This window comes from Suncus etruscus, chromosome 11 (assembly GCF_024139225.1).
Source record: "Suncus etruscus isolate mSunEtr1 chromosome 11, mSunEtr1.pri.cur, whole genome shotgun sequence".
In the NCBI taxonomy this organism is placed as follows: Eukaryota; Metazoa; Chordata; class Mammalia; order Eulipotyphla; family Soricidae; genus Suncus; species Suncus etruscus.
In genome coordinates, this window is record NC_064858.1 from 69617438 (window position 1) to 69633587 (window position 16150).

Here is a 16150-nt window from a genome sequence, read left to right on the forward strand (position 1 = left end):
ACTCTATGCCATTAAAAATGAGAACCTGGAAAAAATGGATAAATTCTTGGACTCTTATCATCTTCCACGGTTAAAGGAAGAGGATGTAGCATATCTAAACACCCCCACCACTATTGATGAAATTAAAATGGTAATCAAATGTCTGCCCAAAAACAAAAGCCCAGGCCCAGATGGATTCACTAATGAGTTCTTTCAAACATTTCAAGAGGAGCTACTACCAATCCTGGCAAGACTCTTTCATGAAATTGAACAAACGAAAACACTTCCAAATAGTTTTTATGAAGCCAACATCACCTTGATACCTAAACCAGACAGAGATGCTACGAAAAATGAAAATTACAGAGCAATATCGCTGATGAATACAGATGCAAAGATCCTCAACAAAATCCTGGCAAATAGGATTCAGTGCCTCATTAAGAAGATTTTTCGGGCCTGGAGAAATAGCACAGTGGTGTTTGCCTTGCAAGCAGCCAATTCAGGACCAAAGGTGGTTGGTTCAAATCCTGGTGTCCCATATGGTCCCCCATGCCTGCCAGAAGCTATTTGTGAGCAGACAGCCAGGAGTAACCCCTGAGCACCGCTGGGTGTGGCCCAAAAATGAAAAAATAAATAAATAAATAAATAAATAAATAAATAAATAAATAAATAAAAAAGAAGATTACCCACTACGATCAAGTAGGTTTCATCCCAGGAATGCAAGGCTGGTTTAATATCCGTAAATCTATCAACATAATACACAACATCAACAACAAGAAAAATAAAAAACCACATAATCATATCAATAGATGCAGAGAAAGCATTTGAGAAGGTTCAACACCCATTCTTGATCAAAACTCTCAGCAAGATGGGAATGGAAGGAACCTTTCTCAATATAGTTAAGGCCATCTACCACAAGCCAGAGTCAAATATTGTCCTCAATGGAGAAAAACTGAAAGCCTTTCCTCTAAATTCTGGCACAAGACAAGGCTGTCCTCTCTCACCACTCCTATTCAACATAGCACTGGAAGTACTTGCTATAGCGATTAGGCAAGAAAAAGATATCAAGGGACCCTGGATAGGAAAGGAAGAAGTCAAGTTCTCGCTGTTTGTAGATGACATGATACTCTACTTAGAAAACCCTAAAGTCTACCAAAAAGCTTCTAGAAACAATAGACTCATATAGCAAGGTGGCAGGCTACAAAATTAGCACTCAAAAATCAATGACCTTTCTATACACCAATAGCATTAAGGAAGAAATGGACATTAAGAAAACAACCCCATTCATAATACTGCTACACAAACTCAAATATCTTGGAATCACTTGACTAAAAATGTGAAGGATCTATACAAAGAAAACTATAAAACTCTGCTCCAAGAAATAAGAGAGGACATGCAGAAATGGAAGAACATACCCTGCTCATGTATTGGCAGGATTAACATCATCAAAATGGCAAGACTCCCCCAGTACAGATTTAATTTGATCCCTCTAAAGATACCCATGTCATTCTTCAAAGAACTGGATCAGGCACTTTTCAAATTCATTTGGAACAATAAACACCCTAGAATAGCTAAAGCAATCATTGAGAAAAAGAATATGGGAGGAATTATTTTTCCCTACTTTAAACTGTACTACAAAGCAATATTTATCAAAACAGCATGCTATTGGAATAAAGACAGGCCCTCAGATCAGTGGAGTAGGCTTGAATACTCAGAAAATGTTCCCCAGACATACAATCACCTACTTTTTGATAAAGGAGGAAGAAATCCTAAGTGGAGAAAAGAAAGCCTCTTCAACAAGTGGTGTTGGCACAAGTGGCTAGCCACTTGCAAAAAATTGAACTTAGACCCCAGCTAACATCATGTACTAAGGTTAAATCCAAATGAATGAAAGACCTCGATATCAGACCCAAAACCATAAGATATATAGAACAACAAGTAGGTAAAACACTCCAGGACATTGAGACTAAAGGCATCTTCAAAGAGAAAACTGCACTCTCTAAGCAAGTGAAAGCAGTGATTAACAGATGGGAATATATTAAACTGAGAAGCTTCTGCACCTCAAAGGAAATAGTGCCCAGGATACAAGAGCCCCCCACTGAGTGGGAGAAACTATTCACCCAATACCCATCAGACAAGGGCTAATCTCCAAAATATACAAGGCACTGACAGAAATTTACAAGAAAAAAGCATCTAATCCCATCAAAAAATGGGGAGAAGAAATGGACAGACACTTTGACAAAGAAGAAATACAAATGGCCAAAAGACAGATGAAAAAATGCTCCACATCACTAATCATCAGGGAGATGCAAATCAAAATAACTATGAGGTACCACTCCAGAGATTGGCACACATCACGAAGAATGAGAACAAGCAGTGTTGGCAGGGATGTGAAGAGAAAGGAATTCTTATCCACTGCTGGTGGGAATGCTGTCTAGTTCAACCTTTATGGAAAGCAATATGGAGATTCCTCTAAAAATTGGAAATCGAGCTCCCATACGACCCAGCTATATTCCTAGGAATATACCCTAGGAACACAAAAATACAATACAAAATCTCTTTCTTACACCTATATTCATTGCAGCACTATTTACCATAGCAAGACTCTGGAAACAGCCAAGATACCCTTCAACAGATGAATGGCTAAAGAAACTGTGGTACATATACACAATGGAATATTATGCAGCCGTCAGGAGAGATGAAGTCATGAAATTTCATGGATGTACATGGAATCTATTATGCTGAGTGAAATTAGTCAGAGAGAGAGAGAAAGACACAGAATGGTCTCACTCATCTATGGGTTTTAAGAAAAATGAAAGACACTCTTGCGATAATAACTTTCAGACACAAAAGAGAAAAGAGCTGGAAGTTAAAGCTAACCTCATGAAGCTCACCACAAACAGGAATGAGTTTACTTAGAGAAATAACTACATTTTGAACTATCCTAATAATGAGAATGTACGAGGAAATAGAAAGCCTGTCTAGAGTACAGGTGGGGGTTGGGTGGGGAGGAGGGAGATTTGGGACATTGGTGATGGGAATGTTGCACTGGTGATGGGTGGTGTTCTTTACATGACTGAAACTCAAACACAATCATGTATGTAATAAAGTTGTTAAAAAATAATAATAAAAAAGCAACCTGTAGTGGGAGGCAGAATGATAGTGTACAGTCATAGTACAGTGGGACAGTGGAAAAGGCATTTGCCTTGCAGGTGATCAACCTGGGTTTGAATCCCAAAATCCCGTGTGATTCTCTGAGCCTTGCAGGAGTAATTTCTGAGCACAGAGTAAGCCCTGAGTATCGCTGAATATGTCCTAAAAATTTTAATAAAATTAAAGCAACTTGTAGAAAACCAGTTTGTTAACATCAAATGAACTAAAATGAGAACTCAGCTGTGTCTAAAGCAGTGCTTCTCAAATAGTGTAGTGCGCTCCTCAGAGGGGGCTTGAGGCTCCATAAAGGGGGCGCAAACACTGTCATAACAAGCTAGCCCTGTGTTTATGTCTCTGTATGTCTCTGGAGCTGAGAGTTGCTGTGTCCTGAGTCAAATCCCGCTTCGAAAAGCTATGCATTGCAAAACCGTGCTCATTGTAGTCATTAATCCAGACATCACATTTGATTAAAAAATTAGCTCAAATTATTTTATACATTTTTGCTTTGCTATTTAAATTTTTTTAAATAAATATACTATTTACAGTCATGCGGGGGGGCGCGAAAAATGTTTCGTTCTTCCTAGGGGGATGACAGAAAATAATTGAGAAGCACTTGTCTAAAGTCTCCCATTATTCCTCCATTCACACCCAAAGCCTACATCAATTCAGAGTACTGTCTTATGTGACATACAGAATACAGTAATAGCACAATAGAACACATAAATAATATACCATTGTAGAGCTTTGCATGGAGTAAAATCTGTTTCATTTTTCCAAAATCACCCAATTAAATCCAAGGTAAGTACCAGGTCATCCTGAGAGGAACTAATTCCTCAATTCAGTTTATTAATTTAATAATATGATAGTGCATTAAAAATGCATGACATAATTAGTCATACTATTCATGTTCTAAAAAGACATGAGCAATGCAGAATCATGACAGCAGTCTATTTACCAACTCTAAAATTATCCACCAGTCAGCATAATAATTGTAGATATTTCTACAAGAAATATGTTGAAGAACTGTGGTGTTTCCTATCAGATCCTGGATGCTCTGTATTTTCAGGCAAAAGAGACTCACCCTGCCGCACAAACACAGCCACTTATGCAGGGGGAGGATGGAGCACAAGTGAAGTTCATGGCTAAATTTGCACACGTGGTCTCACAGTTGACTCCACCCGCTGGTAAGTCAGGGTCAGGAAACCTGCAGTCAAAATACTCTTTTCCCTCAGGGCAGGCATGAACTTCATGGGACAAGGCACAGATAAAATAAACTTAACGATGTGTTTGCTCCATAGACAGACAATCATATTTACCAGTATTTACCAGAAAAATAGAGCCACACAGATAACTTGACCAATTTTTATTAGCTAATACTGTCTGAATTTTGGTTGATGAGCTTATAAATATTCAAAAACCAGATTCCAACCATTCAAAAGCAATTTTGAGTTCAAAAGCCTCAGCAGCGACTGTGTGTGTGTGTGTGTGTGTGTGTGTGTGTGTGTGTGTGTGTGTTTAATGTGTCTCAGTGGTAAAGTATGTGTTTTAGGTGCAGAAGATAAGGTTCAATCCTCAGCACGACAAAAATATATTAATTTTAAAATAGATTAAAATGAAAATCTTAGCTTCCTTCTATGAAACAATGATATATGATGTATAATGCTGAGATTAAAACATTTTGATAGGCCCAGAAAATATTGAAGTTTGGAAATATAATATAGTTATATATATATAGTTATATAATATGAGATCAATTATATATGATTATGTGCATGGTATATTTTTTGACTCTGTGCACCTCTGCAAAATTTCGGTGGTTTCCACCATAGACTGATATTGGTATGAGGGTATAAAAAGGTTGAAGATCATTAAGTAAGCCTTTTTCTATAAAAATGAGTAGAGAAAGGGTCGGAGCCATAGCACAGTGGTAGGGCATTGGCTTGATTCCCCGCATCCCATGTGGTCTCCCAAGTCAGGAGCAATTTCTGAGCGTATAGCCAGGAGTAACTCCTGAACATCACAGGGGTTAAAAAGGCAAAAAAATTAATAGATTAGATATAATCATAAGTAAAATTGAGTCTACAGATTCTTCCAAAAAGTTTTTTTGCTCATAAGGATTGAAAAGATCTCTTATTGGGAACCAAAATAAATAAATTCTAAGAAATTCACCAGAGACTCTTGATCATGTGAGGTTTCCTTCTTTAAAACTTTGAGCTATCCTGAAGCAAATAGGGAAAAACAGGGACAGCCAAAAGCTTACTGAATATTGTATGGTCCAGGAATATACTTTTTTTTAAAATAAGTAAAGTGTTACATAGTCTAAAGTAAATAAAGAACACATAATTGAAGCTCATACAAGTAAATAACCAAAAATTGAGGTATTTTTATTTGATGAAGGAAATAATATTTGTATTCCTAATATAAATATAGTCCCCATTACATGGGACACTTTGGGTGGTTCTTTTGGGTCTATGTAGCAGCTCCCTGGATTGATCGACCCTGGCCCTAAACATTCTTACCTATTTGCCTCAACTACTGCATCCATATCAGAGTTAAGAGTGTCTAAAGCGTTAGGAAGCACTGTAGGATCACAGTAAGAGCCATTCCCACAGTTTAACCAGGCACAGGGAACCAGAGAGCAGCCTTTAGTCACTCCCCTGAGGACATCAACTCATCTAAATCTTACCAGCAGAGGGCGTAGCTGATTCATCACATTCCACAGTTCCATTTGAACATTGGCTACAAGAAAATCAGAGTTGATTTATTAATTTAAAATTAAATTTTGTTTGCATTTCAAAAATAAGTTTATACTTTTGAGGGATTTAAAGGTCTTTGGTCCCATTTAACAATATTTTTTTCAACATTTTCTTAGCATGCCCCTGTAGGGGAGAGCACTGTGATAGGCATGAGGGATAGCTGAAGAAGTCAGCATCATAGTCTTTGTCAGGATGTTTCTAGTCTAGTGGGAAGAGAATACACAAAAATAAATTATTTCTGTAGCATGGCACAGTGACAGTGAAACATTTTAAGATATAAAATACATTGGAAGTCTATAGGCAATTTAGAACAAAAAAGTGAAAGACGAAAAAGTCTACAAAGTTTTTAAGAATGGGTGGACAGAGGCAAGAAGAAGGCAGTAATAGTATCAAACTATGTAGAGGTACAATTGTGTTTTTTATAGCCAAGCGATAGGAGATAAGATGCAAAGATGAGCAGAACTTAGCTCCTTCCTATTAAGTTATTAAGATTTTATCACTGGGATACGAGCATTAAAGACATTTAAAAAAGTGACATAACTAGCTTGAATTCTAGAAAATTCTTAAATGCAGCAAGGAAGATGAAGGTTAATCGCAACATTCCCATTGACCATCTAAAATTGGGGTCTAAGATAAAAGCTGAAGACATGCAAATTTAACTTACAAACCTCAGACTAATGCATCATAATAGGGAATAACAAATCTGTTCTCCAAAACTGTAAGATAAACAGTTATTCCTTCAAGTTCTAAGTAGATCATGTATTCCCCATGTGAACTCCAAAGCAAGGGATTAAAATACATAAAATTTGCTTACACGTGGCTATATATGGAGAGTATTATACTAAGCAAAATGAATTCAGAGATTGAGGGACAGACATAGAATAATCTCACTCATCTGTGTTATATAAAAATTATAGTATGGTGGTAATATCTAGAGACAATAAGGATGAGGGCCAGGAGGACTGGTCCAAATAGGAAGCTTGCCACAAAGAGTAGGGAGTGCTGTTAGGGGAGAGAAGGAACCACTGTGACAATGATAGTGGGATATGATCACTCTGGGTGATCACAAGAACTGGGTGCTGAAAGGAGAAAGAGTGATATGCCTGATACCCCTTCGGGACAAAATTGCAAACCACAGTGTCTAAAATAATATAAGAGAGAGTGTGTGAGAGAGAGAAAGAGAGAGACAAGAAATATATCTGCCACTGAGGCAGAGAGAGTAGAGGATAGGAGGGCAGGAGGGAAACTTGGGGACACTGGAAAAATGCACGGGTGAAACTCAATATGAGCAACTTTGTAATTATGAAAATAAAACAACTGTTATGAACAACCTTGTAAACAAGAATGCTTAAGAAGTAATTTTTAAAATCTAGTAAAAATAAAATGGACTGACATAGAGAGCAGCAATTACATTACGTACACAAGATGTGCTGGTATACAGAATAGCACCAGGACAACATTCAAGGGTAAGATTCAGAACCAATTGACAAATCACAGAACTAGAATCCTCAAGATATTTCAGTCATTGAACCCCCATCTCCAGCCCAATTTCTATCTGAGAATCAAAGTCATCAAAGAGCACTATATGGCTTGTTAAATCACAAATTATCTTTCACCTTGAATACAAGATTTAGGTGTGCCATTTTCAATACATTTAATTTATGTAATGAATGTAATAGTAAGGTTATCCTCTTTCTAATGATGTATGTTAGAGTTGATTTTATTATTTTGAGGAAGAATACATTGGTGTGTTATTTGCCATCACCATTGAACCTACCATAATCCCAAAGGTGTTGGGATGAGCTCTCCAGGCTGATAAACACTACCTCTATAATGACACCGGCAGTGAAATCTATCAGGGAAAACAAAAGGTTCAATTAAGAGAATAGGAAGTACATTTTTAAACACTAAAATTTATTCAGATTCTATGCTCTATATTGAATGTCAATGAACACCAATATTAATATCATGAGATTGCATAACATTTTAATGGTAGAAATCATTTATCACAGTGATAACAATGTGTTTTCTGTACTCACATGGGCACACAAAAGTTTAGTGTGTCTTCATAGTATTTGCCTTCTGGACAATTGCAACCTTCAGCACAGTCATCGTGACATTGCTCCGGGTTTGAGAGAGCAAGGCAGGAGCGACGGCAGAAGGAAGAGCAGTGATGGTAGAGCATCCCTTTCTGGCACACAACCCCTGAGGACCAATGACAGCAGTGAGATTGAGGGCCACAGGGAACCCATGTACTGTATGTTTGATTTACATGGTAGCCATGAAATAAAGAAAAAAAACTGTCTTACATCAAAAAACCCAGACCACTACAGAATCCTCTTAAGAAAATAAGTCAAAGAAATAAAACAACCCATGGCTTCACAAAGGTACACAGAAAAATAAAATTCTAACTTGTAATATTGTATGCAATTTTCTATAATATTCATTAAGAATATATGTTCTATGATATAAAAATAATTAAAGGCACTTGGTTTCTCAAATACAGCATGTTATCATATTTTGAGTCAATTTATTGTCCTACTGGCATCAGCTTCATTACAACTTTATTAAAACTAATGTAAACTATTAGTATCCTATAAATAAGACAAATTTTACTTTATTTATCCATACTCAATTGTTCCAACTTTATTGATCCAACCTCTTGGGAAGTTATCTTTTTAATAATATTTATACTATTTTCTTTTTATAATTTTTTTATTTAAAGAATTGTGGTGTGCAAAGTTTATAAATATTTGAATTTTAAGCATATAATATTTCAACACCAATTTTACATCAGCTTCAACTCTCATCACCAATGCTTATATACTTCATCATTTCCCACCCCCTGTACTATTTTTTCTAAACCTTCAAATTTCTCTTTATAAAAAGTGAACTTATTATAGTAGGCAAACTAAATGATCTAAATATACACATACAAACTTGTAGAAAAAAATTTAAACTTGTAGAAAATAACTTGAAATTATACTAAATGTATAGTTAATCTTTGGAGGAAAAACTGTGGGAAGAGGGAATCTGCCTTGCACAAGATGGACCTGAGTTCGATCTACGGCATTTCATATGATGGCCACCAGAAGTGATCCCAGCACCAGAAGTAAGCCCTAAGCACAACCAGAACCTAAATGAATAAAGCCAATCGTGATCTGTTCCATCACTCTCACTCACCACAGAAGGAAATCTGAGATCTGAAATCAATGGGGACCCCACGCTGGCCACAGAGGTAAGCGTAGTGCGCAAGAGCATTGCACAGACAGGGGCTCCCACACTTGCACGCATCGTGTCTGCAGAGCTGGTAGTACAGTCCGGGGCTGATGTAGAAGTGGCAAGGAGCAAAGAGCTCTTGGTGAATAACATCACAGTGTGCTGCATAGCCAACTGAGAGGAGAAATTACCATCAGCATCTCATTCACCAGCCTGTATCATACCTCTACTTAGCAAGGGCCAAAGCTATCTGAGCATCTTGCACAGTTGAACATGTTACATTTAATAATGGAATCACTATTTTCAGGTTACATAGTTTTCTTAGTTGTATTTTTGTTTTGGGTCTTATTGGATAAAGCACTTAATCTATAGTCATTAGTTTTTTAGCACAAAGCAAGAAAGCAAGGAAGAAAGCAAGAAAGAAAGCAAGAAAGAAAGAAAGAAAGAAAGAAAGAAAGAAAGAAAGAAAAGAAGGAGGAAGGAAGGAAGGAGGAAGGAAGGAAGAAGGAAGGAAGGAAGGAAGGAAGGAAGGAAGGAAGGAAGGAAGGAAGGAAGGAAGGAAGGAAGGAAGGAAGGAAGGAAGGAAGGAAGAAGGAAGAAGAGAAGAAAGAAAGAAAGAAAGAAGAGAAAGAAGAAAGAAAGAAAGAAAGAAAGAAAAGAAAAGAAAGAAAGAAAGAAGAAAGAAAGAAAGAAAGAAAGAAAGAAAGAAAGAAAGAAAGAAAGAAAGAAAGAAAGAAAGAAAGAAAGAAAGAAAGAAAGAAAGAAAGAAATAGAGAAAGAGAGAGAAAGAAAGGAAGGAAGAGAAAGAAAGAAGGAATGAAGAAAAAAGAAAGAAAGAAAGAGAGAGGGAAAGAAAGAAAGAAGAAAAAAGAAAGAAAGAAGAAAGAAAGAAAAAAGAAAGAAAGAAAGAAAGAAGAAAGAAAGAAAGAAAAAGAAAGAAAGAAAGAAAGAAAGAAAGAAAGAAAGGAAGGAAAGGAAGGAAGGAAGGAAGGAAGGAAGGAAGGAAGAAAGAAAGAAAGAAGAAAGAAGAAAGAAAGAAAGAAGAAAGAAGGAAGGAAGGAAGGAAGGAAGGAAGGAAGGAGAAGGAAGGAAGGAAGGAAGGAAGAAGAAGAAAGAAGAAAGAAAAAAGAAAGAAAGAAAGAAAAGAAAGAAAGAAAGAAAGAAAGAAAGAAGGAAAGAAAGAAAAAGAAAGAAAGAAAGAAAGAAAGAAAGAAAGGAAAGAAAGAAGGAAGGAAGGAAGGAAGGAAGGAAGGAAGGAGGAAGGAAGGAAGGAAGGAAGAAAGGAAGAAAGGAAGGAAGAAGGAAGAAGGAAGGAGGAAGGAAGGAAGGAAGGAAGGAAGGAAGGAAGAAGGAAGGAAAGAAAAGAGAGAGAGAAAGAAGGAAGGAAGGAAGGAAGAAAGAAAGAAAGAAAGAAAGAAAGAAGAAAGAAAGAAAGAAAGAAAAGAAAGAAAGAAAGAGAAAGAAAGAAAGAAAGAAAGAAAGAAAGAAAAAGAAAGAAAGAAAGAAAAAGAAAGAAAGAAAGAAAGAAAGAAAAGAAAGAAAAAAAGAAGAAAGAAAAGAAGAAGAAAGAAAGAGAAAGAGAGAAATAGAGAAAGAGAGAAATAGAGAAAGAGAGAGAAAGAAAGGAAGGAAGGAAGAGAAAGAAAGAAGGAAGGAAGAAAAAAGAAAGAAAGAAAGAGAGAGAAAGAAAGAAAGGAAGGAAGGAAGGAAGGAAGGAAGGAAGGAAGGAAGGAAGGAAGGAAGGAAGGAAGGAAGGAAGAAAGAGAGAGAAAGAGAGAAATAGAGAAAGAGAGAGAAAGGAAGGATGGAAGAGAAAGAAGGAAGTAAGAAAAAAGAAAGAGAGAAAGAAAGAAAGAAAGAAAGAAAGAAAGAAAGAAGAAAGAAAGAAAAGAAAGAAAGAAAGAAAAAAGAAAGAAAGAAAGAAAAAAGAAAGAAGAAAGAAGGAAGGAAGGAAGGAAGGAGGAAGGAAGGAAGGAAGGAAGGAAGGAAGGAAGGAAGGAAGGAAGGAAGGAAGGAAGGAAGGAAGGAGGAAGGAAGGAAGGAAGGAAGAAGAAAGAAGAAGGAAGAAAGAAAAGAAAGAAAGAAAGAAAGAAAAGAAAGAAAGAAGAAAGAGAAAGAAAGAAGAAAGAAGAAAGAAAGAAAGAAAGAAGAAAGAAAGAAAGAAGAAAGAAAGAAAGAAAGAAAGAAAGAAAGAAAGAGGCTGAAGTGAGAGCACAGCAATTAGAGTGTTTGCCTTGAATGAGGCCTACCAGGTTCAATCCCATAAGTTCTCCTGAGCCTGCCAGGAGTAATTTCTGAACACAGAGCCAAGAGTAACACCTGAGTACCACCAGGTGTGCCCCAAAAATCCAAAACAAAGAAAGAAGAGAAAATAGAATGATGTTTTATCCTTTTTATCTCTGAATAGCATGAGTAACAAGAAATGACAGAGCATGCTATTGATCACTCCATTTCCTGAGAATCATCTTTTTTTAAAAACAAAAATTTCTTCAAAGAATTGATGATTATTGAGACACTGATCTTCATATACCCTCTCACAAAAGTGTATGTTAACTCCCTGTAATATATAATTATCCTGAAAGAACTAATTACATAAGGCTTCGATTGAATGTTTGAGGTAATAGTGATGCTGCAAATGTTAAATTTTCATGGAACACGATGTCTGCTCAATATACAGTGCACAAAGCTCAGTGCTCAGCAATTAGTAAAACTTTAGGAATATCTGTTAAGTGAATCTATGAAAGGAAGTAAATGAATGGTGAATTGAAATTCAAAAAACAAACATACACTGCAGGTCTCCAGATTCAAATATCAAGCCCTGGAAGGTTAGAGTGTCAGTAATATCACTCCTTCAACTATGTCTCTCCTTCTTCCCTGAGAATGGCTGAGCAGGTAGAATCCTCTCTGCATTTCACAGAACAAACTAGATCCTATCTTCCTGCAAAAGGCTGCTTTGTGGTTCTATGATATAGTCAACCTAGGAGGGCACTGATATTGTCACAGAGAAACTTCACTAATCTGTTTCGTAATCATTGTCTCTGGTAAGCAGATGAGTTGCTCAAAAATTAGGATTATTTTCGCTACTAAGTAATTATACTAAATTTCATTGAGTGCTTTAAGTATCTTATTGGTAAGGAAAAATGATAATTGAAGATGATATTTTCTTTGCTCTGTAGATGTATCAACAAATCAACCAGGCATTATTATCATACATTGTCCTGTCAACTGATAATCTCACAAAATTCTAAATTCCAAAAATCAATGAGGACTAAATTGTCTTCCCTAAGGATTTGTAGATCAAAAATTTCTCATACTGATTGATAGTGTTAAGAAAATAGTATGGGGCTGAAGCTGTTGCACAGAGCAGTAAGGCATCTGTCTTGCTGGCGCTAGCCTAGGACAGTCTGTGGTTTAATCCCCTGGCGTCTCATATGGTTCCCCAAGCCAGGAGAGATTTCTGAGAGCATAGCCAGGAGTAACCCCTGAGCGTCACCGGGTGTGCCTCCCCCAAAAAAAAGAAAAAAAAGAAAAAGTGTGACTCAGAAAAATGCTTGTAAATATAGCCTTTAATTGACTTCCATCTATTTTATTTCTTTGCTTTGGGAACCTTTATGTTTAGCCATTTCAAACATAAAATAAAAATAGTTCAAGGTAAAATCAAGAAATAATGTATGCAACATCATTATGAGATGTCTCTGTCCTCAGAGATTCAGCTGGACTTTGAGTCCCAGAGCAACAGACCTTTACCTCAACCCAACCCTTGCCTGATCCCCTCAATTTGCTCCCTAGGCTTTAGCCAACTGGAACTCAAGGCTAAAAGCTTTCTTTCTGGTGCTTGGGACATTTCCATCCTGGACTGCTTCCCTTCTAATGTTGAGAAGGTATGTTCAAGTAGACTTATCAGATTCTATTTGTGTGCCTAGGACTGAAGCCAGGGTAAGTTTGTTCACATGTGTGTGGGGGGGGATGAGGAAGTTAAAAAGGTTACCTGTCATCTGCTACAAGGTAATTGGTTTGTTGAAGATTGAAGTGGAAAGGGGCTTATCTTGTCAATTAAATAATATTATAATTCAATCAATCAAGAAAAATAAATATATTGAATACACAAATCAAAATACTTTAGATATAGTCCTTTGATTGTAGACAGAAAAAATAATAAACAAAGTTTTCTAATTTACTAAGTTTGGAAGCTGGCTAGATAAAAAGGCAACACTGAAAAAATAGTTCTTTTACTTCTCCATTATACCGAAACTATAAGATAATAATAAATGCCCATCAGAATCCTCCTGCTAATATAAAATCTAAAAATTGTATTGACTTTTCATGGAAAAGCTCATTAAATATTAACAAAACTGTTTATACACAAAAACACAATTATTAAAGACATAAATCATAAACTATATATGTGTAAACATGCACATTAAATTTTTCAGTGTGAAGGGTATCAGTATATAACTTATACCCAACTACAATCATGTCTGTAATCAAAGTGTTTAAATGAAGATATTATTAAAATAAAATTTTTTTTCACAATGACTCTTTTTTTAATAAAAATCTTTATTTAAGCACCATAATTACAATCATGATTGTAGTTGGGTTTCAGTCATAAAGAGAACACCCCCTCTTCACCAGTGCAACCTTTTCATCACCAATGCCCCTCTCCCACCTCCCCCCCCCCGGCCTGTATTCGAGACAGGCATTTTAGTTCTCTCACTCATTAACATTGTCATACTAGTTGTTAGTGTAGTTATTTCCCTAACAGTATTCACCACTCTTTGTGGTAAGCTTCATATTGTGAGCCAGTCCTTCTGGCCCTTTAACTCTAATGTCTCTGGCCTTATTACAATAATGTCATTAATTAAAAAAAAACATAGATGAGTGAGACTATTCTGTGTCTATGTCTCTCTCTCTCTCACATTGATTCTTAACAATAACAACATGTCCTTTTTCCATTAAGCAGTGTAAAAGCATTTCCATAGTTTTCTGTAGCTTTAGTTTTAAAAAATGTAAAAAGAGCCCCAAATTCTAAGAATTTCAGCTGCAAGATAGAACTTTTAAACATAAATATCAAAAACATTTCATTTAAAGGCATCAAGCTTTCTTGAGTCATTGGCTTCCTGCTCATGAAGCTGTAACACGCTTCATAATTGGAATGTGTAATATGATAGTTATTAAGTATGAGTTGCACAAGTTATATTATGAAACTGAACTTAAACAAATGAATACTATACTAGCATTATTAAAGTAATTCTAGAGTTTTTTTTTCTTTAGCATTAAAAACATCTAAAAATCTCTTACCCACATGGTAAAAGGAAGGGGTTTTTTGGTGCTGTAAATTTTTTATTATAATAATAATTTTTATTTTGACCAAAGTGGATTACATATCTTTCACAGTAATATTTTAGGTACATATTGACATTGAATCAGGGGAATTCCCACTATAAAAGTTGTCCTCCCTCCACCCTTATTCCCAGCATGCATCCCATAACCCCCTCTGAAAAGGGAAATTTTTTTTCTCAAGCCAGTAAGTAGAAGAGGAGCAGAAATCCTGGCATGTGGGGTCTTATGGGTCCAGCTGCAGCCTCCCTCTCCAGTTTAAGAATGCATAGAGGAGGGGTTTCACTCCTCTCCCCTCCCCCCAGAGCCCAGTTGTCAGACCTGGCCCTGAAGGTCATTTTGACATGGGGGGATCTCGGTCTCCTGGACCAAGTGGTCAGCCCAGGATGCCTTGGCCAGCTGTCTGCCCAGATATTTTTTAAACCCAAAAAGTAAATTTCTGAATACAAAGTAATAAATGAAAGTCATCTTTGACTCACCAAATAGTCTACAGCACACAGACATGTGCAAGTTTAACACAAATAAAAAGGAATGGCACCAAGTTAATAATAATAAATAAATAAACTAAATAACACCCATCTTAAAACAGCATGGTAATACAGAATATTCCCCAAAGCTTCTTCTTTTCTGCTAAAGTAGACTTACTGTTTTGTTGATTAATGTTACAGGGATCTACCATAGGAACATGAACCGGTGCAAAGCAGGTGGAAGAAACTCTCCATGCATTTGCATGAAGCTGTGGAGTGCCTTCAATCATGCCCGAGGGAGAACTAGAGGCAAAGAGAATAGTTATGTATATAGCCTCAGATATTTTTTAATATAATAATAATTTTTATTTTGACCAAAGTGGATTACATATCTTTCACAGTAATATTTTAGGTACCTATTGACATTGAATCCAGGAATTTCCACCACCAAAGTTGTCCTCCCTCCACCCCCATTCCCAGTATGCATCCCATATACTCCTTACCCCCCCCCCAAGCTGCTAGTATAAGTGGTCCCCTCTGTGTCTAGCTTATTGTAGATTGGGTATTGATTCTGTTGTCATTGGCTTTAAATTTGGTGTTTAAGTTCGATCATTTTTTTTCAAGTTATGTGGTTTTATTTGAAGAAGAGAAAAGTAATAAACTGGGGTAAAAGTCTAATATGCTGAAAATGGGGGGAATCCTTCTAGAGGATCTCATCATTGGTTTGAGAGATGAAGGAGAAAAAGAAGGTGAAACACCCCCACAGTACAAAAAGAAGAGTCAAATATCCAGTGAGCACTCCAGTGATAACGATAGGCACCACAAAAAAAAAGCCATAGTCTCGAGTTAAAAACATGGCAGAGTACCTAAAGAAAGAAAAGAAAAGAAGAAAAAAACCAATATAAATATTTATATAAATATAAATAACCACACCAAAACAAAGAAATCGACAAAACGTAAATAGGTAGATAAAAATAAAAATAATAATAATAATAAATGAAAATATATATATAAAAGATAAAAATGTTTTGTGCTTTTTGCCGTTTTTTTCCTCTCCTGCACTGGCACAGTAAATATTGGGGTCATTCAAAAGGAATTCACTTGGCCTTAGCACTATGGGGTTTCTCCACCCACCTCAGATATTTTTTAAATGCTATTTTCAATTTCTTAAGAAATATTAAATCTTGGGGCCGGAGAGGTGGCGCTAGAGGTAAGGTGTCTGCCATGCAAGCGCTAGCCAAG

At 36.4% G+C, this 16150-nt stretch overlaps 1 protein-coding gene across 1 annotated transcript in view; it reads right to left on the reverse strand.

Annotated features, from left to right (window-relative positions):
- Nucleotides 1–16150, reverse strand: part of OTOGL (otogelin like) — a 156867-nt gene that overhangs the window by 93869 nt on the left and 46848 nt on the right. The window contains exons 18-23 of the mRNA XM_049782954.1: nt 15087–15211; nt 9069–9278; nt 7925–8090; nt 7663–7737; nt 5816–5868; nt 4211–4373 (exon numbers count right to left, since the gene is read on the reverse strand). Of these exons, the coding sequence (XP_049638911.1) occupies nt 4211–4373; nt 5816–5868; nt 7663–7737; nt 7925–8090; nt 9069–9278; nt 15087–15211 (792 nt within the window). The remainder of the gene's footprint in view (nt 1–4210; nt 4374–5815; nt 5869–7662; nt 7738–7924; nt 8091–9068; nt 9279–15086; nt 15212–16150) is intronic.